A 15,542-nucleotide genomic window follows, 5' to 3' on the forward strand; every position below is an offset into this window, starting at 1 on the left:
TGTTCTGTCGTGAGAAGTTGGATTTTATTTTTATCTCTAAGATGTGGCAGTGTGAGAATGAAGTTGCACATCTGTTAGAACTGTGTCCTGGAGACGGTTCATTTTGAGGCAGAACTGCTGTTATTTTTAAAAAGACATTTTTATGCCACACTGTTCTCAGAAGCTCTTATATCAGTTTTGGGATGATAATGACTAAAATTGGAAGCAATGAGCTTTTGTAAAGTGTTTTAATATATTGTCCATCTGGGTCTGCTACCTCTTTGACATTTGACATCTACACATTGACAATAAACTGGACTGGGCTAAAAACACCACAGCACTTTACAGGAAGGGCCAGAGTCGTCTCTATTTTTTGAGGCGACTGAGGTCCTTCAACATCTGCCAGAAAATGCTCAGGATTTTCTACGAGTCTGTTGTGGCCAGTGCGATCCTCTATGCTGTTGCATGCTGGGGGAGCAGGCTGAGGGTCGCAGATGCCAACAGACTTAATAAACTAATCCGTAAGGCCAGTAATGTTGTGGGGAGTGTACGACGCGACAGCGGACTGAGGACTAAAATACACAGGCAGGATAACGAGAGGATGGGGAACAAGTGGAAACACGGCTGGGACTAATCAGATGTAAAGAGACACAGGAAGCAAAGCAGACTCCAGTGACAGAGGACAAAGACTATCAAAATAAAAACAGGAAACACACAGACTGACAAGATACGTACACTTAACACAGTAACGTATTCTATGAGAAGGTGTGTCCAGTGGTTATACTGCATTTAACCCATACATTCTAATTTTATGTAACACATAAACTTTTAGATCAGAAGTTTGTACCACTTGTTATATGAGCACTTGTTGATTAGGATTATTAATATGTAACCTTTAATCATGTTATTGCTTATTGTGACCAGAGATGGGCAAGAGATGGGCAGAGTACAGTAACATGTTACTGTAATCTGATTACTTTTTTCAAGTAACGAGGATATTAAGGGATTAGTATTGGAAAAAAGGTAATTGGATTACCGTTACTTTCCCGTAAGCACGCTGCTTTACTGTGTTACTAATACCGTTATTTTCTTGCGAGTGTCTCATGACAATGATGTGAGCGAGTGCGACGTTCGTGACAACAGCTGTGTGCAGATCAACAATGGATAACATATCGAGTGCGGGAGAGAGTATGAGCGTGCAGCGTTTAAAGCGTGGAAGTACTGACCTTACTTTGAGTTTGATTCCATAAAAAGTGACAAAAACATTAGTGTCCGTTGTGCGTGGGAAGAAAACTTCTTTGTACAGTGAAAAACCCCGTATCTTCCGAGCAAGTACGCTACCACGGAATGGGAAATTCACAGACAAACTTGCGGATTCTTCCACTGACCGCTGTGGCACACCTGCACCAGGGCAAATCTCTGCCTACTATACCGGTGAAAATAGAGCAACAGGACCGCTGAGTCTTTGATTTTATTTATTTTCTGCTGTGTTTCACTTGCATTTATTTGTGTAAACACAAAAACCTATTTTATGTTATGTGCTGGAATATGCAGAAAATGGGTTTAAATGTTAAACAAATTGATTCCAGTCAGAGAATGTTGCATATAATTAAACTTTTGCTTGATGCATGAAGTTAAAAGATTAAAACTAATAAAACAAGTTTTAAAAAGAGACTTTTCCATTTGATTACATTTTGTATGATGGATTATGCAGAAAAAGTAGAATTGGGCTGAAAGATCTATTTCTTTATCACGTATTCAGGTTGTAAATCGTCTTTTTAAAAAGTAACTAAGTAATTAATTCCTTTTAAAAATAAGTAATCAGTAAAGTAACGGGATTACTTTTGGGGGGAGTAATCAGTAATTAGTTACTGATTACTTTTTTCAAGTAACTTGACCAACACTGATTGTGACAAAACAAGACAGAGGGTTAGCCAGAGTTAGCTCATCAGAAGATGCACCTGGCCTTGCACCTGTTGAAAGTCTAAACTTTAATGACACGTTCAGGTTCTGAACAGGTTCTTATATAAAAACAGCCAATACTGAACATCATATCTAAAAAAGAAAATGAAGCTTAGTAAAAGTATGCTGCAAAAAAAACATGGAATAAAATGGTTAACAAGAAACACAGGTCCTCGAAAATGCAATAACCTGTCGTGCCTTACTGAGCTATATACCTTCTTTTACCATCATTTATGTTGTTTCCTAACAGTCCAGACACTGAGCTTAACATATAGGTGTCAGTTGACACGTGATCAAGTTCCCTAAATAGGACATGCTGTGTCATATGTGGTTGGCCAATCAAACACAGTCTTCTTTGAAAAGCAAAGATAGGTTCAAGAATCTTTTCATTCAGCACCAGAGTCTGAACACGATGACATCTGCGCAGTTTGTCTTCTATCTGATGTGTTTGTTCTTGGGGGAAAAGGGTGAGTTTTTTTAAACTGCAGTATAAAACTTTTACTGTCCTTCCTTGTGTCTCAAATGTTCATTTACGTTCTTTCATTTTATTTCAGCTCACACAAATGACCTCAAATTCTCCTTGTCTGTTCATCAACAAAGACATTTTGTATCAGCTAATACTGGGGACGATGTGACTCTGCGCTGTTTGTATGAAGGTAACGATGTGGCAAGGCTTTACTGGTATAAGTTAAATTTGGGAAAGGAGTCAAAGCTCATTTGTACTGTCAACACAGTGGACAATCAAGCCATGTTTCATGATGAATTCAAGAGTGATCCACGGTTCACTGTGAATTTTGAAAAAGGAAAGATTGACTTAAAGATAAGAGATCTGCAAGTTTCAGACTCTGCTACTTACTATTGTGCAAGCAGCTATGGGTACAGGTTTACATTTGCAGAGGGTACTGTCATTGATGTAAAAGGTTCAGGGTCGAACATCCCAACTTTAGTGCAGCAGTCAGCATCTGCGACCATCCAACCAGGAGGCTCTGTGACTCTGAACTGTACAGTACACACTGGGACCTGTGATGAAGAACACAGTGTGTACTGGTTCAGAGACTCTGAAGAGTCTTTCCCAAGAATCATTTACACCCATGGAGGTAGGAATGATCAGTGTGAGAGGAAACCCAACACACAGACACACACCTGTGTCTACAACCTGCCAATGAAGAGCCTGAATACGACTCATGCTGGGACCTACTACTGTGCTGTCGCCTCATGTGGACACATACTGTTTGGAAACGGGACCAAGCTGGAGTGTGAGTAACTTTTATTTTATGTAACACAATCTTACATAGCAGCAAGCTACAGGATCTATAATGTTTCCTGGTGTCTGTCCACAGATGAGAGGAACTGTTGTGCCTTTGTGTATTTCTTGAGTGGAGCGTTGGCATTCACCACACTTCTAAATGTTTTAATGGCTTTATTATTGTATGTGATCCACAAGAGAAGCAACTTCAAATGTGCAGGTACTGCGACTTTTATTGTTATTGACATTAACTACTCAGTACTGACACAGCTTTACAGTAAGAACATTTTATTTGTTTTTCTTCAGAGTCTCGTTCAAGAATTTCTCCTGTTTCTTCAGCAGTCGCACAGGTAATTTTTTGGGGGGTTAACATTAAAATGTTAACATAACTGGAACATTTTGAACTCAGTTTGTTTTCATTTTTATTTATTTTGAGCAATTTTAAATAATTTTGCATTTTATATTTTATAATCAGGTAGCTCAAAATGAAGAAAACATCCATTATGCCGCTTTGAGGCACCACAAGGCTGACAGGCCAAGAAGACTGAGAAACAACAGCAAGGCTGAATGTGTCTACTCAAGCATAAAGCAATAGAAGTGGACGTGTTTCTTATCTATATCAATACTTTCGATGTCTTGAAAACATTTGCTTTCTGTTTGAATGTACATATTATGAGCAGGCAAGCTCTGTATTAACCTTAGTTAAATTTTTACCAAATACAAAACAGTTTTTGCTTTTAACATAGGTAAGAGTTTTAAATCTGGGCAGGATTCAAAAATTTGCAGTGCATTTTGAGGTTGAATACACAGAAGTGAAGCCATATTTACCTTTAAATCCATTTTTTTTAATGAAAACTTATTTTTACTGTAGCAGTTGTAGTGATGAGTGATTAAAACTGTCTATTCTCTCAGACGTAAAACAAGGAAAGTACATGACACAATGTTAACTATGCTGTGCAGAGAATCTGCATTGGGCTGTCTCATATTCATGACTTCAGTTCCATGACAATATTTGAAAAGGCTCATAATTTGTCACTACAAAAGCTAATAAATAACACAGGCTTTTCCAAAATGGCTGCTATACACGACTCGTATTTCTACCAGTCTGGAAAATAGATGACACACTTTATTATATTTATATAATAAAGTTTAGCGGGTTTTCCCCATGGTAACATTGGGCATCGGACACTGATTATACTGGATTTGTATGTGTTCACAAATGGCATTGGGAGCAATTGCTTCATCTGTGGAGTGGATGGACCCTTTTGGACTAGTTTGAAATTAGACGTGTGAGTATTACAAATGACTATAGATTTTCTCTACGTGACTATCTGCTGGTTTCTGGGTTGTCTCTTTAATGAGACGTTCAATAGCTGATCGCATAGTAATGTATAATTTGCATATAGGCAGTATTAAACCCAATGAGCTGTTTTGTTCTGCTCTGTTTTTTTCTTGTCTTTTGTCTTTATTTACTTTTTCAAGGAAATTATAAAAAATTCAAATAAAAAAATTTAAAAATACAGTTAAGGAAAAAAAAATTCCTTTCAAACTCTTTTCATAAAGCTGCTAACCACAAATTTTAAGCAAAGATGCTTCCTAAGTTTGAGAGTGTGAATTTAGAAAAAGAAAACTGTTTTTTTTTTTTTTACATTATGCTTTAGAAGTGTAATTTTGTATATATTTGTATATATTTCTTACCATCCAGCCAAGCAGAATGCTTCAATCCTTTACAATTGACACTGCTTTCACTTGATTTAAGCGTCATTTATTTATTTAGTTTTTTAGTTTTTCCAGGCTTACTGACCTCTAATACAGCTCAGCTTTATATATTAATATGGAGGATTTTATCACATACACAGTGACAAAACAGTAGATACTTTGGGAGTAATTTGTTTTTTGGTATGTTCTTGAAAGAAAATAGATTAATTTTGCTGTTATATAATTGTGCTTAAGGGGTCAAAAAACATTTTTCTTAGAAGATCCCCCACAGGCATTTTCAAAACACCACAACAATTAATAATTAATAATCATAACATTTTGTTTTTCCACCTCCGGCTATGAAAGTCTTCTTTTTTTAATTTCTGTGAAATTATGAAAACTTTATATTATATAATTACAGCATAGTCTAAGCAATGAGCTGGCAGAAATGGTTGTTTTTCTGGAAGGTTCTCCTTTCTCCACAGAGCAATGCTGGAGCGCTGTGAGAGTGACCACTGGGTTCTTGGTCACCTCCTTGACTAAGACCCCAGATAGAATAGAATAGAATAATCCTTTAATTGTCCCACAAGGGGAAATTTGGATGTAACAGCAGCCAGAAAGACACATATACAAACAAACAGTACACAAGACATAGAACGGAAACATACACATTTTTTACATATTTACATCAAGGGCAATGGTTACCAAAAACAGAGTACTGGCCCGCTATTAAATAAAATAAAATTAAATACAGATAAGAGGCAAATCCAGGTTGTAGTGTGAATCAGTTGATAAAATAGTGCAATTTACAGCGCTGATGTAAACCTCTATGTTTGTTGGGAGCAGTTTTGATTGTACAGTCTGACAGCTGCAGGGAGGAAGGACCTGCGGAAACGCTCCTTCATGCATCTAGGATGCAGCAGTCTGTCACTGAAGGAGCTCTGCAGTTCAGCAACATTTGCATGCATTGGGTGGGAGACTCTGTTCATCAGAGATATTATTTTGGCCAGAGTCCTTCTGTCTCCCACCACCTGCACTGGGTCCAGGGTGCATCCCAGAACAGAGCTGGCCTTCCTAATGAGTTTATCCAACCTCTTCCTCTCAGCTGCTGATAAACTGCTGCTCCAACATACAACACTGTAAAAAAGACAGATACCGCCACAGAGTCATAGAAGGTCTTTAAAAGTGCTCCCTGGACTCCAAATGACCTCAGGCACCTCAGCAGGTAGAGTCTGCTCTGACCCTTCCTGTAAATAGCATCATTGTTGAGGTTCCAGTCCGGTTTCTTATTGAGGTTATTATTATCCGATGCAGTCCTGTCTCAGAGGATTGTCTTCTTGCACATTCTTCTTGTTTCATTGCATCATATAGATTTAGGCCTTTAACAGCTATGAAATAATTCCCCACATCTGAACCTAATTTGTTGTTAAAAGTATAGTCCTGTTGCCTCATTAATTGGGCTACTAATAATAGCCTCATAATATATCTGAGGTTTCTAACCTGTTCGTTTGAAATATTCTTCCTGGCGGTTACTTTTATACAAGCCATTGTGTCACTGGGATCTTCATTGCTGCATTTTTTTTCTGTAAACTTCTCCAGATCTGTGCGGAATCTAACCTTAAACTGAAACATAAATACCAACCACAGTCTTATAAAGCAGCAGGTAAAATATTATTGTAAATGACAGAGATTATTTCACGAACAATGCCAAAGATCCTGTTGACTGATTAGAAAATATTCATACACTGTCTGCTAGCTTATATGCCTTTTCAGCCTGTAAGCTAAGCTAACAAGTCAACGCCACTTCTATTGCACAACACAGTCTTTCACACCGCAGCCAGGTGAGTTAAACACATTATGTTTTCTTGCTAGTTAAGTTTGTCAGTCCTCAGGTCCACACACTATGCAAGCAAGTTTAAATTACTGTACTGTAGTGAGGTTTACAGACATGCACTATATTCAGCTTGTACAGAACAGGCTGTGGGGTTGATGGTCGCTGTGAGGTTACATCAAGCATAGCAGACATCAATACATATTTAATATAATGAAACTGATAAAATTCACTCACCAAATTCTGCCTGTTATACTGTCCTTATAGTGTCCAGGGGCTGGAAATCAGCCACAAAGCTTACATAACTGTTATATCTTTATATTTTGTTGAATTTAGATGGTTTAATCAATGAACTGCAGGAAATCTGCAGCAGCACAGGTCAGTTGATCACAGTCTTTACATGACTAAAAACTACTGGAGATTCCAAAACAACTTATTATGTGAGCAGTTTGAATCCACTCTTAGGGCTCCTGCACCTGCTGAAACCCACTTTAAAATCATGGAGGCACAGCTGCCAGGGTGGCAGGGGCCAGGAGCTGCTCTGCATCTTGTTGCTGTGTCATCTTAAATTGGTCATGTGATGTTGACGCGCCGGCGTGTCCGTCGACCCGGAGTATTAATAATTACTTTCTTGAACTGTCTACTGCAGGTTTTGACTGAGCGTCTTGGAGGTGAGACATATGTCTCATGTTCAGTGGTTTTACCTGCTTTCTGCCACCTGGATCACACCATGGAGGTCTTCGATGAAGACTCGAACTATATGGTCAAATTTAAGACCGCCTTCACAGAGGACCTACCCTAACGTGTAGCTACACTCAACTGCCAGTGGCTCAAGATACCTACTGTGCTTGACCCACGCTTTAAGGATTTAAAATGTCTTGAAAAGGGAGAGCGAGAAGAGGTTTAGACCTTTCCCATCCCCTGCTGCAGGAACAGTGTAAACAGTGGCGGTTTTTGATATGGGCGACATGGGTGGTTGCCCAGGATGGCGACGTGGCATCATGGCATCGGCGGAAAAAAAGTTACTCGCACCTATGCTTCCCCGATAGCATGCAATCGCATTTTGGGGATTGCATAGGCACTGATTGGTTTTCTATTATCCATTTGCGAGGAGTAAGGGCACCCTCTGTTTGTGAGGTGCACCTGCTGCTTGCTGCACAGGTAGGAGAGGGGCGGGGCAGCGGGGGATTCTCTGGCTGGCTGGAGTGGCACCTAATAACTAAAATAAAACAAAATAAAAACAAACCAACAAACTAGGGCTGTCAAAGTTAACGCCATCAACACTATTAACACAATTAAAAATGTTAACTCAATTAATCCATATGGAGCGTAGAATGACTCAAAATCCCCGAAATGCCTCTGACAACGCATTTCGGGCAGTTCGTCCAAAGTTTGTCCATTTTGCACTCCAGATGAGTTGATTGCCTTAAAAATTTTAATCGCATTAATCGTGATGACGGCGTTAAAGCGTTAATGTTGACAGCCCTACAACAAACACAAAAACTGAAGACATTATGACAGGTCGTCAGTTTGGAAAAAAAGGGTGAAGGGAGTATCTGCCATCAAACAAGAAGACAGCCGCATGTAACTACGACGGTGTTTGCTAGTTCACCTTACGTCCATTAATTTAATAACGTGGTTAACCTACTCAACGTAAATTACACACGAACAACATTAAGCTACTCGCCCAGAGAAGAACGGCTGTTGCTGCCATCACCATCCGTCATCATTTCTGCTACACTGGCAGGGCTAGGGGCCAGGGCTCTCCTCTTCGGGTTCTTGGGGGATGTTGCTAACTCCGGGTCCGATAACAGGCAGCACACCCGCAGTAGATGTGCCTGGTGTGAGGTCTCGCAGCAAGCTATCAAATACGGTGCATTTCTCGGCTTTTAAAAAAAACGCTATGCGTTGCCAGGTGTTTTATCAGATTCGACAAAAAGCGTTTCAAGCGTGGAAGTACTGACCTTACTTTGAGTTTGATTCCGTAAAAAGTGACAAAAACATTAGCGTCCATTGTGCGTGGGAAGAAAACTTCTCTTTACAGCGAAAAAAACCCCCTAAACTTCCAAGCAAGCACCGAGTACGCGACCACGTAATGGGAAATTCACAGAGAAACTCGCGGATTCTTCCACTGACCGCTGCGGCACACCTGCACCAGGACAAAGTTCTGCCTATCCCACTCCTGCTTTACAGGTGAAAATAGAGGAACAGGACCGCTGAGTCTTTGATTTTATTTATTCTCTGCTGTGTTTTACTTGCATCTATTTGAAAGACTGAGTGTAAACACAAAAAAATATTTTATTTTATGTGCTGGAATGTGCAGAAAATAGGTTTAAATGTTAAACAAATTTCTTCCAGTCAGAGAATGTTGCATATAATTTAATGTTTGCTTGATGCATAAAGTCAAAAGATTAAAACTAATAAAACAAGTTTTAAAAAGAGACTTTTCCATCTGATTACATTTTGTATGATGGATTATGTAGAAAAAGTAGAATTGGGCTGAAAGATCTATTTCTCTATTCTTTATTTATTCAGGTTGTAAATCACGTTTTTAAAGAGTAACTAAGTAATTAGTTACTTAGTAAGTCTGTTGCATAGACTGCCAAGCTAACAACATATGGAGTAAGTAACTTTTAAGCACGAGTCTCCACTGTGTGAAAATGTTTTACTTTGAATGAAGAAAAAGCTGCTAGAAAAAGACCACTTGATGTTTGCCAATTACCAAGTGGTCATCTTGCGATTTATATGCATGTCTATGTAGATTCATACAAATTGCAGACTTTGACGGAATTTGGTAAAAATAGCAGAGTGATGCAGGACATGGCTGTTGCTGGTTACGTATAAAAGAATTTGATTTTAGTGTTTGACAACCCAACCAGTGAGTTAAACCTTCTTGGGAATTTTAATACATGTGGCTTTACTAGTTCTGTTGATACTGCTCGTTTGCAGATATGGCAGTCAGCCTTTTGTTTATCACTCTGAGATCTGCTGACTCCCTATACATTGTTCTTTTCCTTTCAGTGTGGCAAGTATTGTGGTTTTACAGGACGTAAGGTTTTTACTTTCATAGGTGCTCTGTGAAAAATACTGGTTCAAGGTTAAAAAACAAAACAAAAAAAACCCCATTCCATTTCAGGCAACATAAAAAATGCAACAAAAACATCTTGCAAAGGCATTGGGCAAAATGTAAAAGCTAACATGAGAGCATATTTCTCCTGTATTGGTTTCCCTTAATTGGCTTCCTGTTAAATCCAGAATTGAATTCAAAATCCTGCTCCTCACATACAAGGTCTTAAATAAGCACGATCTGATATCCTCGTGTCGGTGTTGTTCCCACATCATCATAATAAATGTTGTTCCAGGGTCCACATTACAAGTAACCAATCACCTTCTTCTGACGTCATACTTTTGCGACTTCGAAAAATACCCGCCTTAAAAAAACAAATGTTCTTCGAGAAACCGCCTTTTGTCCGCCGATCCAGCAATTTCAATTCCTCTCAAGATACTTTTCTTTAATAAACGGTAAGCATAATACATATGTTTTCCTTGAAATGGATAGCTGTTTGTTTGCTAGTGATAGGCTACTGGGGAACCAGTGTTCTCCAGAAAGAGAATTGCGTGTCAATGTATTTATGATTTATTATGAAAGTACAGGTGAATATATCTCTCCCGTCAATATATTATGATATATAATAAATGTACAGGTGAATATAGCTGTCATAACAATGTTAGGCAAAATTGCAGTAGCTTCCCTGATCATTTTACAAACACAAGTGAAGAGAATCTGAACTAAAAGGCCTAGACTAATGGTTGTGTGCTGAATCGATGAATCAAACTATCACCTGGAAACATAATTAACTGGTCCATAGCTGTGAAACGACATGAGTTCTTGATTCTATGGAGATTAACAGTAATCCAGAAATTTACAAATTTGTCCTTGGCCATCGTGTAAATGTTGTCCCAGGGACATCGCGTAAATGTTGTCCCTGGGACATTGCGTAAATGTTGTCCCAGGGACATCGCGTAAATGTTGTCCCTGGGACATCGCGTAAATGTTGTCCCAGGGACATCGTGTAAATGTTGTCCCAGGGACATCGCGTAAATGTTGTCCCAGGGACATCGTGTAAATGTTGTCCCTGGGACATCGCGTAAATGTTGTCCCAGGGACATCGCGTAAATGTTGTCCCAGGAACATCACGTAAATGTTGTCCCTGGGACATCGCGTAAATGTTGTCCCTGGGACATCATGTTAATGTTGCCAGAGACATACCATATGAAAGTTTAGCTTCTTTTAGCCCCTGTTTGTTTTATATTATATATATTTTTTTTTATATTATATTTAATATTTACATTGTATTGCAAAAAAACCCAAAACAAGTTAAAATGAATTAATGAATATTGACTAATTAAACCTTTGTTATTTTTCCACCAGAAATGGATGATATAATTAGAAGAAGTGTTCTGAATGACGAAAAAAAAAGAACTGGAAAAGATACACAACTTTGTGTGCATGTGTCACAATGCCAGGAGGACCCATTCAGTGTTGTGTTAGAAAAATTGAACTCATTAACCCTTCATGGACATTATAAATGTTTAAATGTGGCCTCAGGTAAAGACAGGAAAAGAGACTATTACAAATTCAACTGCATCAGAGCTGGAAAAAAAAGTCGAAACAGCTACAGAGCAGTGGGCTGTAAGGCCTATGTTTCATTTAAAGTACTCAAATGTTGGAAAGACCACACAGTCATCGTGCAGCGTACATATGATAAGCATGATGGGCATGATCCTTCGGACCCAAAAGACACACATTTCAACAATATTTACAGTGATTTGAGGAGGAAGATTGAGGAACTGCTTTCCCTTGGAACTAAGCCAGCCATCATACTAACCGAATGTCATAAATGGGCCAAAGAACATGGACACAGAGATCTTCACAACAGAGAGCATTTTGTCACACCACGTGACATTGACAGTGTTAGAACCTGCATGATGAGGAAGAAGCACTTTAACTGTGGAGACAGTCAAAGTGTACATACCTTACTTAATGGAAAACATCAAGAACATGTTCTCTTCTATCAACCATACACATCTGACCAAGAACTAATGATTGTTTTGCAGACACCTGTAATGAAATCAAACATGGAGAACTATGCAAAACAGTTAGTATTTGTTGACACCACCCACTGTGTTAACCAGTATTCATTTCCCTTATTCACACTTGTTGTAAGAGATGATCATGGGCATGGAGTCCCTGTGGCCTATGCTATTGTCAGCAACGAAAGTCAGAAAACCCTGGAAACTTCTTGGAATAGTTTGTGAGCATTTCCCAACTTCCCCAAGGTAAATAATACATTGACAGCTATTAATTTTGAAATAATTGCTTTTCAAAAAAGTTATAACATGCCAGAATCTAATGCTATAGCTGCAGCATGGGCTGCAAAAAACTTTCCTTTCCAGTTGTTAAAGTTATTCCTATAGGCTGTATGCAGTATTTTATATATCTACTTGTGAGTTGAAATGTTTAATTTGGCATTGAAGTGGTGCTTTGAGATAGCAAAAACATTTTCATACTGTTTAATCTCATTTAGTGTTTTCTTTTTTCTGTAGAGCATTTATGGTTGACAAAGACTTTGCGGAAATAAATGCTTTGCAGAAGGTTTTTCCAGAGTCAGCTATCCTTCTATGCTGGTACCATGTCTTGCAGGTAAACCACATTGTTTTCTTTTCACGTTGTCTAAGATGCACCTGAAACACATTTTTACAACAGGGTCCTGTTGTTATGATTTGCCTCATTGTGATATTCACCTACTCAGGTTAATGAATATAAAGGGATAAAATGTTGAGTGACTATGTCCATCCATTTAAGACCACAGTGCACTCATCTTCTGGTGGCTGCTTCCCAAAGCTCTTTTTGACATTTAAAAATATGTTTGCCTGGTTGATTTCTGTAATGCACAGGTCCTCTTGTCCAGTGAGTGACAGTTATTTTTGGACGTCAGCTTTCTTTTATGCTTTTTGTACAGCTGCTCCTCTGTCTCTCTCTCCAGATTAACTTTTTTTCTCTTACATTCACAGGCTGTTAATCGATGGCTTTCAAAATCAGAGTCCGGGGTCCATGGGCTTTCTAACACCCAAAAGAGAAATGAAATCATTTATTTCTTTTGTAAGCTGAAAGCTTGCACATCTGTAAGTGTAATTTGTCTATTTCACATTTTGATTTCTTGATTACACTAAGAGCATAATAACTTTCAGTTGCTAAAAAAAGTTACAGAGAGATACAAAATAGATTTTTGAAATAATTTCTAAAACTGGCTTCTTATCTTGCTTATCAAAACAAGTACTTAAGCTGTGCAGACCATCATTGTGTCACCCACTGTGCAGTAGAACTTGTGAGTGGGATTCTTTCACAGACAGATGCTGAAACCAAATATGCTTATAGGTTTAGTGTTCCTTCTTAGCCATTGTAAGGGAAGAAATAATTGCTTCTTAATACAAAAACACGACATATTATTAATAACTTAAAATTCTTAATGTTATTCAATAAAAGGAAAAGGGCTTCAATACATAATATTAAAGATTTCAATAGGTCTGTTAAATGGATTGAAATATATTCTGTTGCATCCAATTCTCTTAGGAGGATGACTTTAAAGCCACATCAGCAGAGTTCTGCCAGACATTTAAGCAATACCCTTTGGTGTGCCAGTATTTTCAGAAGCACTGGGAAGGCATTGGCCACATGTGGTGTGACTACGGCCGTCGCTTCAGTCACGCTCGTTCTGAAACAAACAATGTGATTGAAAGGTATGATTTATTATTTTGACCTCATTCAATTTTATTGCTGAAAAAAAGATATTATGCATTAATCCAAGAGGCTAAACTAAGTAGGTTCTTCATGTCATTGCCAGAACAGCTTTTAGGCGAATCCTTTAAATTCTAGCAGTGTTTTTTATGTTATCACAACAAAAAACAGAGTAGGTGGATTTGCCTAAATCAGCCAAACCGGCACAGAGCATTCCTTTATAAAAGATGTGTGCAATAGGTATTCCATTTTTTTTTAAAATAATACAGTTTTGATTTAAACTTTAAATTCCTTCAATTACAGTTACTAATCATTTCAAATAACTTTTTTTCAGATTTTTCCAGTTTTTATCTGGCTACAAGAATAGGCGTCTGGATGATCTGATTGAAGTGCTCCTAGGGAAGGCCGACGACTACTTCTCAGTCATAAAAAGCCTGCAAGATGGGGGCCGCATGAAAAACAGGTTTGCTGACACCTTGTCTCAAGTTTCAGACTCTGCTTCAAGACTGATGGAAAGTGGTTGGGCTCTTAAAATTACAGTCAAGAACAGCCATGGAGTTAATGCATATCAAGTCCCATCTGAGTCAAGAGAAGACATAGTGTATGATGTCTGCCCTGTTGAGTCCTACTGCAACTGTACATATGGCTTACGAGGACTTCTTTGCAAGCATCTAGTGTTACTTGCAAAATTAGCAGAGGTTGACAATGACATCTATCCAAACATGGAAACAGACATTTCTACCTTGGCAAGAATTGCAGTGAAAGAAAGACATTACTTTGTACACTGTGAGGACTTGAAAGTGATAAAAATGCCAAGTTTGTTTGGAAATCTGTGTTTTTTTGCATCGGTTGAAACACTTCAGTGCACTTGTTGTACGTTCTCTCACTATAACACATGTGCTTGCCTGAAGGTGGCTTGTAGCCATTTTAAACAAATGAAAAACTCTCTGAAAAGTCCTTTATCAACTTTGAATGACACTCCTGTAGTTGAAAGCACAGACAAAAAATGCACAGAAGATGCAGTTGGAAAACTAAATGCTGTTTTAGACACAGTTAAACAGTAGGCATTCATTCCAGAGGGCATTACTGCAATGATAGATGAACTGCATACAAATGTCTTAAAAACAAAACAAGAAGTAGGCAAAAGTATATGCCAGTACGAAATAAAGACGACAGATAATGCACGCAAAATTAGGCCATTGCATTCTAGCAAGAAACGTTCGGCCAGCATAGACATTCCAACAGTCTGTGAAAATGAATGTGAACAGTCGATAACCACTGAAAGAGAGACATCCTCTGGAGAAAATGAAAACCTTTTGGAATACAAAACAAAAAAGAGAAGAGTTAAAGCTAAGTATATGCACAAGTAGACTTTTGTGTAGACATTTCAAAGGGACTGCATCCATTACTTCTGTTTATTGAAACCTAAAGCTGAATAGCTGTCTTAACTTTCTGCCAAGGAACAGATGAAAAGAAATTGTTCGCTCTCTCAAGCAGTTGTTATTTATGTGTGTTATTCATTACTTTGGCTTGGTTGCTGTTTTTGATACAAATTCATCTGTGCCCATTGTAATATTTTCATATGTTACTATTTTTATATTGCTATGTATTATAAATAAAGAATTACTTATTACTATTAAAGTTCTGCATTTGTAATTGTTGGTATTATTTATAAAATGTGCGCTTTTAAGTTTTTTGCTCCATAAAACGATACCTGTCACTTTTTGGACATAGAGTATCAGCTGTTGAGGACCCCTGGCTCATACAAAATAGAAGTAAAAGGTTTCAACATCCAGCCTTTTTATGGTTAAATACAAAGTGTAATAATAGAGTTATCGGGGTGTGATTTTGTTAATAGTTAGTCTTAAGTATAAGTTTAATAGTAATGATGAGTAAGAAAATATAGCCAGAATAATGGAATGAGACTAATACCTGACGTCACACTGAGATTTGGTATGAAGTGGCATGTTTGTGCTAATGCTGACATTGGGGCTCAGAGTTCCTCTTTGTGTATATATTTGTGAACG

The 15,542-nt window shown here is 38.1% G+C and overlaps 1 protein-coding gene across 3 annotated transcripts; it reads left to right on the top strand.

Annotated features, from left to right (window-relative positions):
* The first annotated feature begins 2,353 nt into the window (after positions 1-2,353).
* Positions 2,354-3,782, top strand: LOC146391596 (immunoglobulin gamma-1 heavy chain-like). 3 transcript variants are annotated; one of them, XM_084924551.1, is made up of 5 exons: positions 2,354-2,408; positions 2,496-3,197; positions 3,282-3,407; positions 3,494-3,537; positions 3,663-3,782. In XM_084924551.1, the coding sequence occupies exons 1-5, from the start codon at positions 2,354-2,356 to the stop codon at positions 3,780-3,782; spliced, it is 1,047 nt and encodes a 348-aa protein (XP_084780677.1). The 3 variants fall into 3 exon arrangements, with proteins under 3 accessions (XP_084780677.1, XP_084780676.1, XP_084780678.1); XM_084924550.1 differs by having other exon boundaries at positions 2,496-3,195; positions 3,244-3,407; positions 3,494-3,531; XM_084924552.1 differs by lacking the exon at positions 3,494-3,537 and having other exon boundaries at positions 2,496-3,201; positions 3,289-3,401; positions 3,667-3,782.
* Positions 3,783-15,542: the final 11,760 nt, after the last annotated feature.

The sequence above is a fragment of the Perissodus microlepis genome, chromosome 3 (assembly GCF_051167445.1).
Source record: "Perissodus microlepis isolate ML-2025 ecotype Zambia chromosome 3, ASM5116744v1, whole genome shotgun sequence".
Classification (NCBI taxonomy): Eukaryota; Metazoa; Chordata; class Actinopteri; order Cichliformes; family Cichlidae; genus Perissodus; species Perissodus microlepis.

Excerpts from the sequence above, each read along its gene's own strand:
- LOC146391596 (XM_084924550.1), top strand. The coding sequence starts at position 2,354 with ATGACATCTGCGCAGTTTGTCTTCTATCTGATGTGTTTGTTCTTGGGG. Across the intron at positions 3,196-3,243 it reads GGAAACGGGACCAAGCTGGA|CTACAGGATCTATAATGTTT; the intron begins GTGTGAGTAACT and ends CATAGCAGCAAG. Across the intron at positions 3,408-3,493 it reads AAGCAACTTCAAATGTGCAG|AGTCTCGTTCAAGAATTTCT; the intron begins GTACTGCGACTT and ends GTTTTTCTTCAG.